This window comes from Magallana gigas, chromosome 10, assembly GCF_963853765.1.
Source record: "Magallana gigas chromosome 10, xbMagGiga1.1, whole genome shotgun sequence".
NCBI lineage: Eukaryota > Metazoa > Mollusca > Bivalvia > Ostreida > Ostreidae > Magallana > Magallana gigas.
The window spans coordinates 25,425,031-25,442,531 of NC_088862.1; the positions used below are offsets into that span (position 1 = coordinate 25,425,031).

General features: G+C 37.2%; 1 protein-coding gene across 1 annotated transcript; it reads left to right on the plus strand.

Moving 5' to 3' along the window:
• Positions 1 to 12,612: 12,612 nt before the first annotated feature.
• On the plus strand, positions 12,613 to 14,070 carry LOC109618005 (Zinc finger MYM-type protein 2). The gene is made up of 2 exons (XM_066074176.1): positions 12,613 to 13,296; positions 13,602 to 14,070. Exons 1-2 carry the CDS (start codon positions 12,699 to 12,701, stop codon positions 14,006 to 14,008), a joined length of 1,005 nt encoding a protein of 334 aa, XP_065930248.1. The 5' UTR covers positions 12,613 to 12,698; the 3' UTR covers positions 14,009 to 14,070.
• Positions 14,071 to 17,501: the final 3,431 nt, after the last annotated feature.

Consider the following 17,501-nt stretch of genomic DNA (forward strand, 5'->3'; position numbering starts at 1 on the left):
CCAGTCACGTAATACATCAAGAACAATATGCTACTGTGACGCCCCTGCGCTAGTCACACTGCCTGTATCGTGCGCCCTTACCAAAAGCTCCAGACTCACAGGTCTCTCGCTTGCAGCCTGCAACCAATTCTTACTAGTACGCCCCGCTCAATGCAGCATGCGTCCCCGACATTCGTCTGTTACCCACGACCTTCCATAGGGTAGGTTCAAATCTAGCGCCCACAGTCTGAAGTACAGGGAATTGAACCAAACACCTCTTTGCACTGAAATATTGCACTGTGACTAATAAACTCCCGATGAAAATACCAAGATATAAACGGCATTCAGAAGTTGGAGTTCTATTCGCTTTTCGCTATTCACTATTCGAAAAGCGAATAGAATTCTGTTGTCAGTTCTCTATTCAAATTACCGTAAACATGCTAATAAACGTATATTCAAAATTTCATAATAACTTCCGTTTTTATTTGAAAAAAATAGTTTTATGGTAACAATTATTACATGTTGACCTACCCTAAACATTGACATAATGATCACGACCAGTAAGAGGCGTAGCCTGGCGAAAAATGCGACATTTCGTATAATACAGTTATAATGGGATTCCTTTCAAGGGGCTGGCTTACACCCTGTATCCCATTTTTGGGCCTTCATATTTGGTGAGGAAGGGGCCCCGGGACAGCCCAGTCGACCCTCAAAAGGAATTGGGTTTGCACGACCAGTAAGAGGCTAAGCTAGCCTGGCGAAAAATGCGACATTTCGTATAATACAGTTATAATGGGATTCCTTTCAAGGGGCTGGCTAACACCCTGTATCCCATATTTGGGCCTTCATATTTAGTGAGGATGGGGCCCCAGGACAGCCCAGTCGACCCTCAAAAGGAATTGGGTTTACACGACCAGTAAGAGGCTAAGCTAGCCTGGCGAAAAATGCGACATTTCGTATAACACAGTTATTATGGGTTATCTTTGAAAGGGCTGGCTTACACCCTGTGTCCCATTTTTGGGCCTTCATATTTAGTAAGGATGGGGCCCCGGGACAGCCCAGTCGACCCTCAAAAGGAATTGGGTTTACACGACCAGTAAGAGGCTAAGCTAGCCTGGCGAAAAATGCGACATTTCGTATAATACAGTTATAATGGGATTCCTTTCAAGGGGCTGGCTATATCCCATATTTGGGCCTTCATATTTGGTGAGGATGGGGCCCCGGGACAGCCCAGTCGACCCTCAAAAGGAATTGGGTTTGCACGACCAGTAAGAGGCTTAGCTAGCCTGGCGAAAAATGCGACATTTCGTATAATACAGTTATAATGGGATATCTTTCAAGGGGCTGGCTGACACCCTGTATCCCATATTCGGGCCTTCATATTTGATGAGGATGGGGCCCTGGGACAGCCCAGTTGACCCTCAAAAGGAGTTGGGTTTACACGACCAGTAAGAGGCTTATCGAGCCTGGCGAAAAATGCGACATTTCGTATAATACAGTTATAATTGGATTCCTTTCAAGGGGCTGGCTTACAGCCTGTATCCCATTTTTCGACCTTCATATTTGGTGAGGATGATGCCCCGGGAAAGCCCTGTCGACCCTCAAAAGGAATTGGGTTTACACGACCAGAAGGAGGCTTAGCTAGCCTGGCGAAAAATGCGACATTTCGTATAATACAGTTATAATGGGATTCCTTTCAAGGGGCTGGCTGACACCCTGTATCCCATATTCGGGCCTTCATATTTGATGAGGATGGGGCCCCGGGACAGCCCAGTTGACCCGCAAAAGGAATTGGGTTTACACGACCAATAAGAGGCTAAGATAGCCTGGCGAAAAATACTACATTTCGTATAATACAATTATTATGGGATTCCTTTCAAGGGGCTGGCTAACACCCTGTATCCCATGTTAGGGCCTTCATATTTGGTGAGGATGGGGCCCCGGGACAGCCCAGTCGACCCTCAAAAGGAATTGGGTTTACACGACCAGTAAGAGGCTAAGATAGCCTGGCGAAAAATGCGACATTTCGTATAATACAGTTATAATGGTTTCCTTTAAAGGTGCTGGCTTACACCCTGTATCCCATGTTAGGGCCTTCATATTTGGTGAGGATGGGGCCCCGGGACAGCCCAGTCGACCCTCAAAAGAAATTGGGTTTGCACGACCAGTAAGAGGCAAAAATAGCCTGGCGAAATATGCGACATTTCGTATAATACAGTTATAATGGGATTCCTTTCAAGGGGCTGGCTGTATCCCATATTTGGGCCTTCATATTTGGTGAGGATGGGGCCCCGGGACAGCCCAGTCGACCCTCAAAAGGAATTGGGTTTACACGACCAGTAAGAGGCTTAGCTAGCCTGGCGAAAAATGCGACATTTCGTATAATACAGTTATAATTGGATTCCTCTCAAGGGGCTGGCTGACACCCTGTATCCCATTTTCGGGCCTTCATATTTGATGAGGATGGGGCCCCGGGACAGCCCAGTCGACCCTCAAAAGGAGTTGGGTTTACACGACCAGTAAGAGGCTTATCGAGCCTGGCGAAAAATGCAACATTTCCTATAATACAGTTATAATGGGATATCTTTGAAGGGGCTGGCTAACACCCTGTATCCAATATTTGGGCCTTCATCTTTGGTGAGGATGGCGCCCCATTTAAGCCCAGTCGACCCTCAAAAGGAATTGGGTTTACACGACAAAGAAGAGACTTAGCTAGCCTGGTAAAAATGCGACATTTCGTATAATACAGTTAAAATGGGATATCTTTTAAGGGGCTGGCTAACACCCTGTATCCTATTTTTGGGCCTTCATGTTTGGTGAGGATTAAATGTAGGGGAGACATGGTCAGGACTCATTTCAGACATTGCAGAATAAAAAAATGTACAACTTACATAAAACAGTTACTTAAACAGCCAGGGTCGATCTCAAAAGTTTTTGAAGATTTGTCCCTTATTCGCTGTTTTTGATATACGTAGTCCCATTATACTCTCCAATCCCCGGCACTTCCCATACCCTACGACAGAATTTGCAGCTATATCCATGTAAATATTCAAGAATTTATTTCAAATCATACACGTTCCCTCTGAGTGAGATTTCATGTGTTGACCCCCCCCCCCCATTTCCTTTGTAAAATCGAAAGTGAAAATCAACGTCACAGTTTCGCATTTAAAGTGTCGCTTGTCAATTACATAGACTTAAGGTCTTCTATCCACAAAATAAATGAAATAGATATTTTAGGAATTTTTACCCCTCAAATACCTAATCAAACCTCACATTTACCTTTTTTTTCTAAAATTTAACCGGGTCTTTTCTGCGAAACCACCTATCCTAATAAACAAAATATCCGTTTGTTGATATGACAGTCGAGCTCGCTTTCAATATTTTGAAGGAAAAAAACGTGCAAGACACAAAATTGCTAAATCTTGTTTATTTCCTAATCAACACTATGCATCGGATCCAAATAGTTTATAAATAAGCAGCAATGACCCCCAACCCCACCCCACCCCATCCCACCCCAACACATGAAATATGCCTTTCCTTCGACCAATTACTCAATGTTTTACATCATTTTATGTAAAGGAGGCCGTGTGTATATAACATTATAAAATTTATGACTTTAAAAAAAACAATTTTCTTGATCTTGAAGGCACCCCTCTCTCTCTCTCTCTCTCTCTCTCTCTCTCTCTCTCTCTCTCTTTCAATCCGCCGATGAAGATGATAGAAAATTTCGCGATACGCCAGAACAAATGTTCCCACTTTTATCTACATGCAAAATTGTGATAGTTTTAGAGAACTGAACCTGCTGTAAACGTACTACATTTAGATGTGTATTCTATTTAGCGCTTTTGGTGGTCTGTGGCTTTCGCTAAATCAGGTTCATCGCCAAATGCCATGCATATATGTTCATGAATAGTCACATTCAGGAATACGCTAATTCAAATCTACGCCAACTTGTTCAAAAACTCATTTCCGCCAAATATCGTACACGCCAAATATCATACGTTTACATTATGTTCCGGTAGCAAATTGTAAAAAAATAAGTTTTAAATTGCATATACATGTATGAGGCACTTAGCATCTGTTTTTGAAACTGATTGCGAGAATTATCCAATATATTGATAAGCAAATACTTTTTTTTATAAATTATGAAAAAGTCTTCAAAGTTTAAACCTATCATAAAAATTAAATAATTCTTAAAAGCTGTAAATTTCAATTCCAATTCTTAATGGATCATTAAGGGTCCTAAAAGGGTAAACAGGAAAAATGTATAATAAACATTCATAATGTACAGTCAACACATCCACAAGATAGAACAATTGTATGATTGAAAGGTTACAGATATAAACCACAGCATTCATGTACAGTAAAACAGGGTTATAATTAACAAAGTGCCAGAGGTTGATTTTGCTTAGTTATAACCGAAAGTCGTTATATCCGTCAAATTTAAAACGTGCTATTTAGTCACGGGGAATAAAAATCACTTCACTGTAAGCGTCAATTCATTATAAGCGTGTTCTCTATAACTGTGTGTTTACTGTATATCTAATATTTGCTTAATAAATGTATGTATATTTATATATACATGTGTTTCACGCCCATATATAGATATTTAAGGAATATGGAATCATTCTTTGAGTATAACAAGGTGATAATTTCGGTCGGAATGAAAATCATGTGCTGTAAGCGTCAATTCATTATATGCGTGTTCTCTATAACTGTGTGTTTATTGTATATCTATATGCTTTTAAAATACATGTATATATATTTATATATACATGTATTTAACGCCTATATATAGATATTTTAGGAATAAGGAATCATTTTTTGAGTATTATGAGGTGATAATTTCGGTCGGGGCGTGGTCAAATCTATTGATTACATTGATTTACATTATTTTAAATCTGTACACTCTAAAACAACATTATTTTAAAACCACTATTATCTATGTAGCACATGCTATACTATGTATTACTACGCGGCACAGCCAATACCGTTTTTCGGTAAGACACGCCCATTTCGTGTCACTCATGTTATATGAAGTTATTGGGTTTTTAGGGTTCAAAATTGATTCGTTATGTTATCACAGACAGACAGTTGAAAATGGAAATATGTCAAAATACATACAAAATTGAAATAATTCATCACGTGTTGAAAAATTTATCATTGTCTCCGTAATACACACTGATCATGAGACAATGTCCATTAAATACATTCTATGTAAAGGGAAAACTTTCGTCTCGGCAACTACCAGGTTTAATTTCACACTCGTACAAATTTCTTTTTTAAGCCTTACTTATTGGATTAGTAGATAGTAAGTTTCGACTTGGAAAAAATATAGTAGTTGCAGATTGATGATATTTAAAACAAAAGAAAGTTTCTCGCGATTCAGCGGTATTAGAACACGAACAGATGATTTAATGTTCTGTAAAGAGGGGAACAAGCTTGTTGGAAGTATTTGCATTATTGATAGTATTTCGATTCTTTCTCCGACAAATGAGAGTGAATGTCCTTACACATGTATATATTCAGAACAATAACTCCTTCTTAAATATCCATTGATTTCATCAAGTACCACATTTTGACAAAAGAAGATATAGATATGTAAGTCACTTCCTACAATAGCTTTCCCATATAGCAATTTACATGATATTTGCCACTTCAAATAGCTATTTACATATATGTCTTAAAGTCATGTAAACCAAATTCCAATGGATGGTAGACTGGAAAGCCAATATTCCAATTATAACTGTATCATACTATTTTCGCCAGGCTAGCTAGACCTGTTAATGGCCGTGTAAACCCAATTCCTTTTGAGGGTCGACTGGGCGTTCCCGGGGCCCAATCCTCACCAAATATGAAGGCCAAAATATGGGATACAGGGTGTAAGCCAGCCCCTTCAAAGATATCCCATTATAACTGTATTATAGGAAATGTCGCATTTTCGCCAGGCTAGCTAAGCCTCTTACTGGTCGTGTGAACCCAATTCCTTTTGAGGGTCGACTGGGCTGTCCCGGGGCCCCATCCCCACCAAATCTGAAGGCCCAAATATGGAATAGAAGGTGTAAGCCAGCCCCTTGAAAGAAATCCCATTATAACTGTATTATTGGAAATGTCGCATTTTTACCAGGCTAGCTAAGCCTCTTACTGGGCGTGTAAACCCAATTCCTTTTGAGTGTCGACTAGGCTTTCATGGGGCGCAATCCTCACCAAATATGAAGGCCCAAGTATGGGATGCAGGGTGTTAGCCAGCCCCTTCAAAGATATCCCATTATAACTGTATTATAGGAAATATCGCATTTTCGCCAGGCTAGCTAAGCCTCTTACTGGTCGTATAAACCCAATTCCTTTTAGGGTCGGCTGGGCTGTCACGGGGCGCTATCCTCACCAAATATGAAGGCCCAAATATGGGATACAGGGTGTTAGCCAGCCCCTTCAAAGATATCCAATTAAAACTGTATTATAGGAAATGTCGCATTTTCGCCAGGCTAGCTAAGCCTCTTACTGGTCGTGTAAACACAATTTCTTTTGAAGGACGACTGGGCTGTCATGGGGCGCCATCCTCACTAAATATGAAGGCCCAAATATGGGATACAGGGTGTTAGCCAGCCCCTTGAAAGATATCCCATTATAACTTTATTATAGGAAATGTCGCATTTTCGCCAGGCTAGCTAAGCCTCTTACTTGTCGTGTAAACCCAATTCCTTTTGAGGGTCGACTGGGCTTCCCGGGGCCCCATCCCCACTAAATATGAAGGCCCAAATATGGGATAGAGGGTGTTAGCCAGCCCCTTGAAAGATATCCCATTATAACTGTATTATTGGAAATGTCGCATTTTTACCAGGCTAGCTTAGCCTCTTACTGGTCGTGTTTATTATGTCAATGTTCAGGTTAGGTCAGCGAGTAATAATTTTTACTATAAAACTGTTTTTTTTTAATTAAAGAGGGAAATTTACATGAAATTTTGAATTTACGTTTATTAGCATGTTTACGGTAATTTGAATAGCGAATCGACCACATTATTCTATTCGCTATTCGAATAGTGAATAGCAAAAAGCGAATAGAACTCCAACTTCTGAATGGCATAATAACTTTTTAAAATCATCTCCACGATGATAATATTATCTTCATCGTAAATCAGTATTTTGTTTTGCTTTAAAAGATATGTTCTATCGGGAGCATAAATTGCCAGCGTACATTTGTCATGTCAGTAATACACATTGTGCTTTATATGACGGCCGTGTACATACGTATTGTAGAAAAGTTGAGTTTAATTACCATGCATTGGAACCATTTTATTAACACATCTCCCAGTACTGAAACAATTCAAAATGTCTCCGTTACAGTAAAACAATGGGGCGTTAAACATGTGTATGTCCAGCTCTACAGTACAAGCACATGCACTGTCGTCTAGGCGACGGCCTGAATACAGCTAGCGAATCTCCTATCGATCGGTAACCTGAGTCTCGTAATGCATCTACATATAGAAAGGGGCACAGTTATGAAACAATCAACAAAAACAAGTATTCTTTTTAAAGGAATGATCGGCAAGTATGATATATTGATAGCTAGAAGCAATCAACATAATCAGTTTGATGTAAAATAATTTAAAAAAGTACTGTATTTTTACAAAATCTAGAATATTTTGAATCTATACACCATATTTTTATCATTATAAACCGTCAACAAATTAAATTTTGAAATAAATTTGGGGAAAGCCGTTCGTAAACTTCTTGTCTAGTTTTATATTTTTAACGTAAAATTTATTAAATGTAAATGTATCTTCTTCATCTTCAGAATACTGAGTAGGGCTCTTCAAAAAGCATTAACACGTATACAAAGAAAGAGTTGTATTAAAATAATTTAATGCGACTGAAAAACATTGAATACCATCATAACTTGCTATTGAGGTCGCATTATAACGTAACCTTGTTTATAAATCAAGCCGTCTTCCTAGCCACTATTATGCAACATCAATAGTTCAAGGTCAGTTCATTGATTGAGGTCAGTTCATCGAGGTCAACTGCATTACTGAATGAATCTTTCGATCGAAATTCTTACGCGTGAGACAAAATGTGCATTCTTGAATGAACAGGTCGAACTGTATTTTATGTATGTTTGCTCTCTTATGGTAAATGAATTGAAATAAAACTGAGTAAAATGTTATATAAATACTAAACCAAGCTTCAAGTTTTTAAAAGAACTACTTCTGCAAGCGGAATGTGTGCGCACGTGGAAACATTTGCCGGATGCCTCATATGGACACAACAGTGATCGGCCGAAGCCGATCACAATAAGGTCAAAGAGGTTCATCTTTCTGAAATGAAAATGTAAATATGAATAAAAACATTTGGGAATTTTATGTGGAATTATCTGTGCGCGCTGTATATATCAGTTAGTGCATTACAAGAAGCCCTTTCATAACCTCATAAACGTGCACATCCCTACAAAAATGGACCGAACTGTCAACAATTGTTTCTGCAAATACTATCTATAAATTACGAAAACATTAAATTAAATACTACGGAAGGATTCAAAATTAATTTCTTTACAATTTTGCTTCAATAATGCATTGAACATTTTTATTCCTTTACAAGTTACTGACAAGAAACTTTTGACGCCTGATTATAGGGGCCAGCCCCTTTTTCTGTATACCGAATGAAAGGTTTCGGTAAGACCACGAAGTTTTAAAATACATCTTTTTATAACAAATTATTATTAGGTAAAAAACTAAAACGGAAAATACGCAACTTTTTTTGCAATTTTTCTAACCTTTGTTTCAACATCTATGCCAATCCTTTTATTTGCATTTAAATAATAAATAAAATATGTTTTGCACAAATTCAATGTATCAGCTTCTAAACCAGCCCATCTTTTTTTCTTTTTCTTTTTTTTTACTGAACTTTATTTATTTTACAACGATTGATAAGCAAGTTCTACAACTTATATCAATATCTCTCGTTGGCACGGATGTTAGCGCGAGGGGGTCAATGGTGTGGGAAGAAGCCAGAGTACCCGGAGAGAACCCACTTGTCCAAGCGGGCGACCGCCATACCCTATTGAACTCGGGTCGCAACGGTGACAAGCGAGTGCATTCTCCACTACGCTACTTGGACACCTAAACCAGCCCATCTTTGAGACTCTGCCAGTCATCATTAAAGCCAACCCTCCTGGACGAAAGAAGTCGTTATATTTTACTAATAGGGGAATAACTCAAAAACTGGATGGGGATTTTCCTCAACTAAAATATGCAACGACAACATCGCGCGGCATGTTATCAGACCTGAAAATTTCAAAACAATCGGTGAACAAACGAGCGAGATATTCAGGATCAAAGTTGGCGTCTAGAAGAAAAAAAAAATAAGATCTGAAAATTTTTCAGAATAATAGTAAGGTCTTCCGCTCCCAGCGGAAGACCTTAATTAATAAAATTAATGTTACGAGTCATGTTTTGAATGAATTGGATTAGAAAGGTTTATCATAAAATGATATGTTAATTAAAAAGACACAGTAAACTAGGTATCGGGGGTTTATACTTGGGGTTGGGGTGAAAGGGGACTATGGGACGATGAGGAGGACATTTCTTATCCTCAAGCACGTGTGAATACGTTAAAACAGTTTGTAAGACTTTGTTAGAAATTTCTATAATGACATGTTAAATCACTGATTTGTTTATTATGGTAACTTTATATAAATGCAAGTTTTGTTGAAAGCAATGTGCTTGTTTTAAAGTAAAATTACAGCTCATTTTCCTTATCTTTTAAGTTTTTTTAAACATAGTAAAATAAAAGAATATGCTAAAAGATTGAATCTCTTGACTGCAATAATAAGCTTGCGATTGCGTGTATAGGTGTTCCGGAATTCAGAATTTGCATCATAAAGACTCTAAATTAAACAATTTATTTTGAATGGTAGGAGAAGTCAATTAAATTGGAGGTAATTTAAAGGATATAAACAGGTAGTGAGAATAGTAGATGCACAGGCGCATGCAAACGGCAAATACAACGTCTTTACTCTTGTCACGTTTAGAATATGTTCTACTTTTGGTAGGAACTCGTAACGCTCCCCTCCCTACCCCCCCCCCCCCCAAAAAAAATCATCGACACTTCCAAGGAACCCTCAATCTCTCCGTTTGTTGCTTTAAAGTCTTGTTGCCCAGGTTGGCGGACAGCAGATTGGAATTGAGAGATACACGACAAAAGACACTCCTATTATTTCTTCTAGATCACCAGGTACTCAATGCTATATATATTCCAGAGCACAGTACAAATATATCATTGCTTTATTAATCGTAGTGTAATAATAATTACAGTATTCAGTTTGAGTTTAAGGAACATCGATGGTCGACAAATTTTCTATCAGACTCTTTTTGTAGTTGGTACTTTGAAATTTTGGTCACACATTTGACAGTAAAATGTTTTTAGTAAGATAAAAAAAAATATTTGTTCAAATCTGAAAAGAAGTACTTTAAGCTGGTGTTTTTAAATAGTGAATTTCAAAAATCACCACGATATGACATTTTTTTTAAGAAAAAAAATTACAAGCAATACGGTATAAACAATCGTTTATTTAAACGCATAAAACATGTCGATAATCTTACTCATCTGAATATAAAGAAATCGTATGTGAGAAACCGTGAATAATGTTATTTCGATTTTGAAATATGATACACATTTAGATCTATTAACCAAGTGTGTTGGTGGCTTTCAAACTTTGTCACTTGATTCCTCCTTAAGTCTGCGGTAAAACCTTATATTCCCGACTTTTCTGTATTAGCCTTAACACCTATTATGGATACACTTTCTTGACAAGAGTGATATATACAATCTTCGAATATTTTTTGAAATATTTGCCTCCTCTAATTTTGCCGATATTTTATGATCTTTATTTTTTTTTTTACAATTTAATTCATCAGTATATATGTACTGGACTGAACGGGAACAAAAATGTATTACACGTATTACATTACTGTCAAATGTATTACATGAATGCCAGGGTTTGTTATGGAAATGTCAGAAACTTGCTTGGTTACCACATCCTATCCTCCTTCTTTTGCTTTTTAATAAAGAGAATGATACTCTTTTCTTCAAATTTTGATTTTCCAATTTCAATATGAAGAATGCTTAACAAAGGTATTTCTAATGGTCAGCAAAAAACAAAAAAAACAAAAAAAACCCCAACAAATCAAAGTGATAGTGGCTATACCCGAAACACAGAGCACAGAGCTCGCTTTGTTTTAGCTGTACCTAAACAAAGCCACCTCCCCCCTTTTTACATATATACAGTTTGTATTTGATAGTAAAAAAATCGTTTATCTTAAATTTTGAAACTACAATTTTACTACATGTATGAGCATAAGTGAAAAAAAATAAGTTCGGGTGTTGTCACTTCTTATTTTGTTTGTAACCATCTTTAATCCATGCAGTAGCCTAAATGTACCCAAAAACTGTTCGAAACCAACTAGATAACTAAAGTTAAGATGATTGTATACCTAGTATGTTTCAAGTGACATTTTACATCTTGACGGCAGTTTTCACTTTCAATAAATCAATTTTTTAAAGGTTCCGTATCATGTCAGTGTCTCCCATTCACATAATTCGATAGCGAAAAAATTAAATCAAATGTAATATTCGGTTTTTATATTTTGAAAAAATAGAGCACAACGTAAATCGATCCTCGCATTAATATGTACATGTACCATGTAAAGTTATTATGCTAATTTTCATTTGAAAAATTTACCCGTCATTATTTCAGGTACAATTGTAAATAGATAAGATAAGCAATGATACGTTAGCTCAATAATCCATGTGAACAATAATAAGAAAACGTGACTGGTGTTTTTGTCATTTTGGTAGGGTGTATTACTACATGTACGATGGAAGTACACACAGCTTTCAAAACTCGGGTAGAATTTAAAATTACACTATATAATACACGCCTGAATTTTAAATCGCAAAAAAATCAATTTATTTGGTAATTAAATAACAATTGAATGACTGTTCCGCTACATGAGAGCATTTACTGAATCCTACACTTAAAATTGAAAAAAATTATTTTCTTTGTTATATTTAGAGTACGAGTTTCCTATTTTATCAGATATACAGGGCGTGGCTTAAGGCGAGAGCGAAAGCTCGAGCCGGGCCCGCCCTGTATCTCTGATAAAATAGGAAACAAGTATTCTAAATGACTTGTGACTCGACCCCAAATATAGGAAAAAAGGTTATAACACTCTCCCTAATAAAATGACCAATCATAAATTATCATTCCAAGATCACGCAATCAAATGACCAATGAGATATGTTTTATTTAGCTGATCATGCTATTAGTCTTTAATTTTGACATAATGCGCCGAAACTTTGAAGACGATGGACGGAGAACTTGATCTAAAGTTTGATTTTGATTTGCTCACCGAACTGGCGCCGATTGACGAATTTCTGGTCAACGAAATAGATGACATTACCCTATCGCAAGTATGCGAGACGTTAGAATGTGAAAACGCCGCATTTGAGGGACTGTTGGACCTATCTTTAACTCCCGACTCGGCAGGCTGTGGAGCAATGGATGTTGATGGTATACAAACCGGAGCAATGGACGTAGATTGTAAAGACAGCGCATCTACATCAAGCGACAGTCGTTTTGATCAACCTGTAAGTGATGATGAAATCTTGAAACTTATCAAAGATCAAGAAAACGTTAATACGAAAAACAACACGAAGTGGGCCATGAATCTCTTTGAAAAATGGCGGGCCAACCGGCGGGAAAATATTCCCGATTTTAAGCTGATGACCACGGAGCAGATGAGTTTTTGGCTTGGACGGTTCGTAATGGAGGCGCGGAAGCGCGATGGAACAGAATATCCGCCAAGATCTATCTACCTCATACTATGCGGACTTTTGCGATATTTGAAAGACAATGGTGTCTATGATAAGAATTTCCTTGACGAAAATAACGGAGAATTTACCGATTTCCGGAAATTGGTTGATGCAAGAATGAAATCCTTAATTGACAAAGGATTCAGGTGTAGTTTAAAACAAGCGGACCCTATTCTGCCTAAAGACGAAGAGACTTTGTGGCAAAAGCACGTGTTTGGAAAGGAAAGTGCCGAACAGTTGCAACACACCGTTTTCTTTTACGCATGCAAAGTCTTTGGAGTAAGAGGATACGACGAACACCACGACTTGCAGTGTGAGCAGTTCACGATCGGAGAGGACAGCGCTGGGCGATTTATTCAGTTCTCGGGAAGGGCCACAAAGACCTACAAAGGCGGCCTTGGGCATCTGAATGTGCAGTCAAAGAACCTGAGACATCATTCATCGCCAGGTAAGCCAATAAATGCACTTTTTAACGGTGATAAAAAACATATTTAGAGCATGCGCGAATCTAGAGGAGGAGTCTGAAGGGTCCAGAAACCCTCCCCCTTGCAAAATTCAAATTTCTTTAAATTTTTATTATAAAACTACCATAAATATGCATCGTTACCCAATCCCCCCCACCCCCGTCAAACTTGAATTACCGTTGGACCTTCCTGGAAAATTTTTTGAATCCGCGCATATAGAGCTTATTAACCGAAAATAACATTTTTAGAGTTTACAGTTAATCGAATCATGTTTATTTTTTAATTGAAGGGGACCGGTGCTTAGTTGATTACTTCGAGCTATATCTGGGATCATTAGGAAATACCGGTGCGTTTTATAGACGGCCATTGCCTCCTACAGATGAAGAGCAGATTCGCTTCGGACAGCAGGTGGTTGGAGTAAATAAACTGAAGTCGTTCATGAAAACCATAACTCAAAAGGGTGGATTAAAAGGAAACTTCACTAATCATAGTGGAAAACGTACGTGTGCCACACAGTTGTATATGAATGGAGTATCTGAGCAGGAAATCATGCGACGCACTGGTCATAGGTGCGAGAAAAGTGTAAAAAAGTACAAGAGAAGCAGTGAACAAATCGAAATGGATGTGTCAAAGATCTTAGATCCACCTATGAACGAACCAGCGTGTGATACCGATCCCCCGAGAAAAAAAAATTAAACCTGAAAATATTCCATGTGAAAACATTCTGCAGGATCTTACAAATTCAAACAAAGCCGTGTTTGCCAATTGCAACTTCAATTTCAGCATTGGAAATTAAATTTTAAAAAAAAAGCATGAAATGGTTTTTTTTTCAGGATTTTGGTTTTTGCCAAACAGCAACATTAAAGTTTGATCAATTTATTCATGTTTTTTCTTCTTAAGGTTGGCAGCAATCCAAAGAGTACCGATGTTTTATCAGTGATGTTTCTCAGATACAGAACACTTTTGCCTCCTTTGCATAAGAAACGCCCATCAAAAGTGTTCTGTATCACAGATACAGCACAAACAAATCCTATAGTAAAAGTTACCAAGTCGTGTCACAATGAAAAATAAATCAGATTATTATAGCAATGAACAAACCTAACTGCACTTTTAAAAAATCTGGGAAATTTCATACTCCGTCTACATTATGACGTCATACTTTTTTCTCTTTGCGTCACATTCCACAACGGTTGAAAACTGATCAGCTGGGTAAAAAGAGGAATGAAAATTGATTGAAATGCAGCCCCGTCAGGCTTCCCGTTCAAAGGATGTTTGGCAGACCGAAAACAGGGAATTGGTCGGTAAAGCTCGTCTACCGGGTAGGGCAAAGAAGTCGAAACTTCAAAACGTACCGGACCATACAGACCCGACGAATAGCGGAGTAAGCATCGAGGAAGTAGCTGCATCTGTATCACAAATATTCCTCCCTGAATTAATACAGACGACTCAGACATGAATATCCCAGAGGGGAGATAATGGCGTGGTCTCAAGAAACCAACAACCGGTTGAACAATCTTCAGCGGCAATCGATATTTAGAAACCCAGCTGGCAGGCCCGATTACTGACTCTGAGCAAAACATTGAAACGATCAGCAACCAACATCAGCCAGATTCATGTGAAGGTACCAGTTTTGATTGCATAAATTTTCATTCAAACAAAGCAGATTTAGAGATTTAGAAATTAACAATGCTATTGGCGTGCGACCAGGGCCTGGTGCCATAAAACTTAGACGAGTTTACTTTTGATCTAAGTCTCACTTTACCACTATATGTTCCTTTTGTAAAAGTGAGACTTAGATCAAAAGTAAGCTCGTCTAAGTTTTATGGTCCCGGGGCCAGTTCTCACCGAGTACCATTTCTCGCCAGTACATTTTGACGTCATTTTATCAACGCATAACATTATAGACGAAAAATGACGTCACAATGTACTGGCGAGAACTGGTCGCACGCCAGTATAATAAGCGTTAATGGTGAACTATGTATGCACGTAGCTCATGCTACAAAACAAAAAAAATATGAAAGGAGAAGCCGTTGAATTGTAAGGTTTTTTTTTAAAAAATAAACATCAAGTTAATGACCAGGAAAAAAAAAAGTTTTGAATAATGGTCAATATAGCATTGAATGACTTATTTTTGACGTCGTCGTGTCAAAAATAAATCATTTAATGCTTATATTTACATTCCCTTACTAAGGAAATCAATTGTTTACTTAAATAAATCGATATAAATTGCAGATCACGGAGGGAGTGTATAAGTAACAGGAAGAACAGCTGTTTTGTAAAACCGGTTTAAACTGGTTTTCATATAAACTGTTGAGATAAGATCGACGAGCATGAAAATATAATCCATGATAAATAACTCTTGAAATGTTGCTTTTAACAATAAAGTCAACTTTTTTGTGGAATAATTATAAAACATGGTGTTTTGACAATATTCATGAAATACATTTTTTAACTGAAAACATAGAAATCGCTGTTTGAGAACAACTGTAAATTACTTGTAAATTCATACGCAGTGAATAGGTGTTGCATTTAGAGGCATTTAAACATCGCGGAATTTAATGGAAAATCACAGTAGAATGTAAATATTTTTCTTTCAAACCAGTGAATCAATATAGCATTGAATCATGATTGTTTGAAGTATACACTCTCATAACTGCATACAAATTGAGTAACGCGCGTTGTATGCACACACTGCTGCAGTTATGAGAGTATATAATTCAAAAAATCATGATTTAATGCTTATATTTACGTTTTTTAACTTCTTGCCTTGTCTGCAAATGTGATTCATACCTTAAAATTCCTATCTTATCCTAAGGGTAAGTTAATATTAATGGAAGAGCCACTGTAACAGCCACAAGCGTGAACTTTGATTTTCGCTTGTGACGTTGCAGTTTACAGCGTTCAACGTTTGTGACGTCATAATAAAACTCATCATTTTAACCTTTGACTACTTGTTGCATTTAGAGGCATTTGAAGATCACCGAATTTAATGGAAAAACACAGTTGAATGTAAATATAACAAAATGTTTGATATCCAAACATGGTTAGATTTTTTTTTATTTACATGAGCATATACTTAGTAGCCCATCCTGACCAAGCACAAAAGATGCTAATACAAATATATGGCAAATGTAAAAACTGCTGCTAGTCGATCACATGGATTTGGTTGGACGGAATATGATAGACAATTTCGCATCAAGAAAGCAAGAAATGATTGCATATCCTGGAACCAAGTGAATAAATATATATACAAGAGCCATAATTCTTGATCGATTACCCTTACGGTAAGGGTTGGAAATTGAGATTTTCATTGATTTATCTAGATTAAATTGTTCGGACCATCATTCTGACTTCCTTCATGGAGTAGTAAAATCCTCTCCAGGAGTTCCAATTAATGCCATTGGAAAATTCTGTGTTTCCGTACTCTCCATTTAAATTAGCCTTGTGACAATATTTGAACCACCACCCTCCGCGCCTTAATTGGGCACAGTTTGCGGTATAATTATCGTTGTCAAATGTACTGAAGAACATCTCGTCATGGTACAACAAGCTGTCACCTGTAAAATATAAACATTTGTGGCTTAAAGGTCACGATTTTGGTCAAATTTTATTTTTCTGTTTTTATTTTTTACAATGGTTTATGAATGCATTTCTAATGATCAAATGAAATTTGTTTGGTCGTCGATGAGTTTTAAGCAAGATACAGGGCTCACAATTCTTCGTTATGTAAACAAGGCTCGTGCCCTATTTTTGTTTATATAGGTTCAATATACCAGAAAAAAATTCTTTTTCAAGATGATTTGTCTATATTCTTATTCATTTTAAGCAAAAATAAACAGTTCCTAACGATTAACACATTCGTTTTAGGTCTAAAACTGGAATTTTCACTTCAGCATTCAAAATGTAAGCAAAAGCTTTGTTTACAGAGCGAGGAATTGTAAGCTCTGTAACTCGCTTATAACTCAACAAATGGAACTTAAATTTTGGTTGCCAATTAAAAATGCCTTACTGAAGCATTATAAACATTAAAATCAAAAAATTAATTTTTGACCAAAATCGTGACCATGCCCCTTTGACATAAACATGTACAATTCAAGTTTTTAAAAGATGGTGTCTAAAACATACTAGTATACAATAGTTTATGAAAGCAACTCTTTCTTGTCTGAAATATTAACACTAGTGTCTAAAC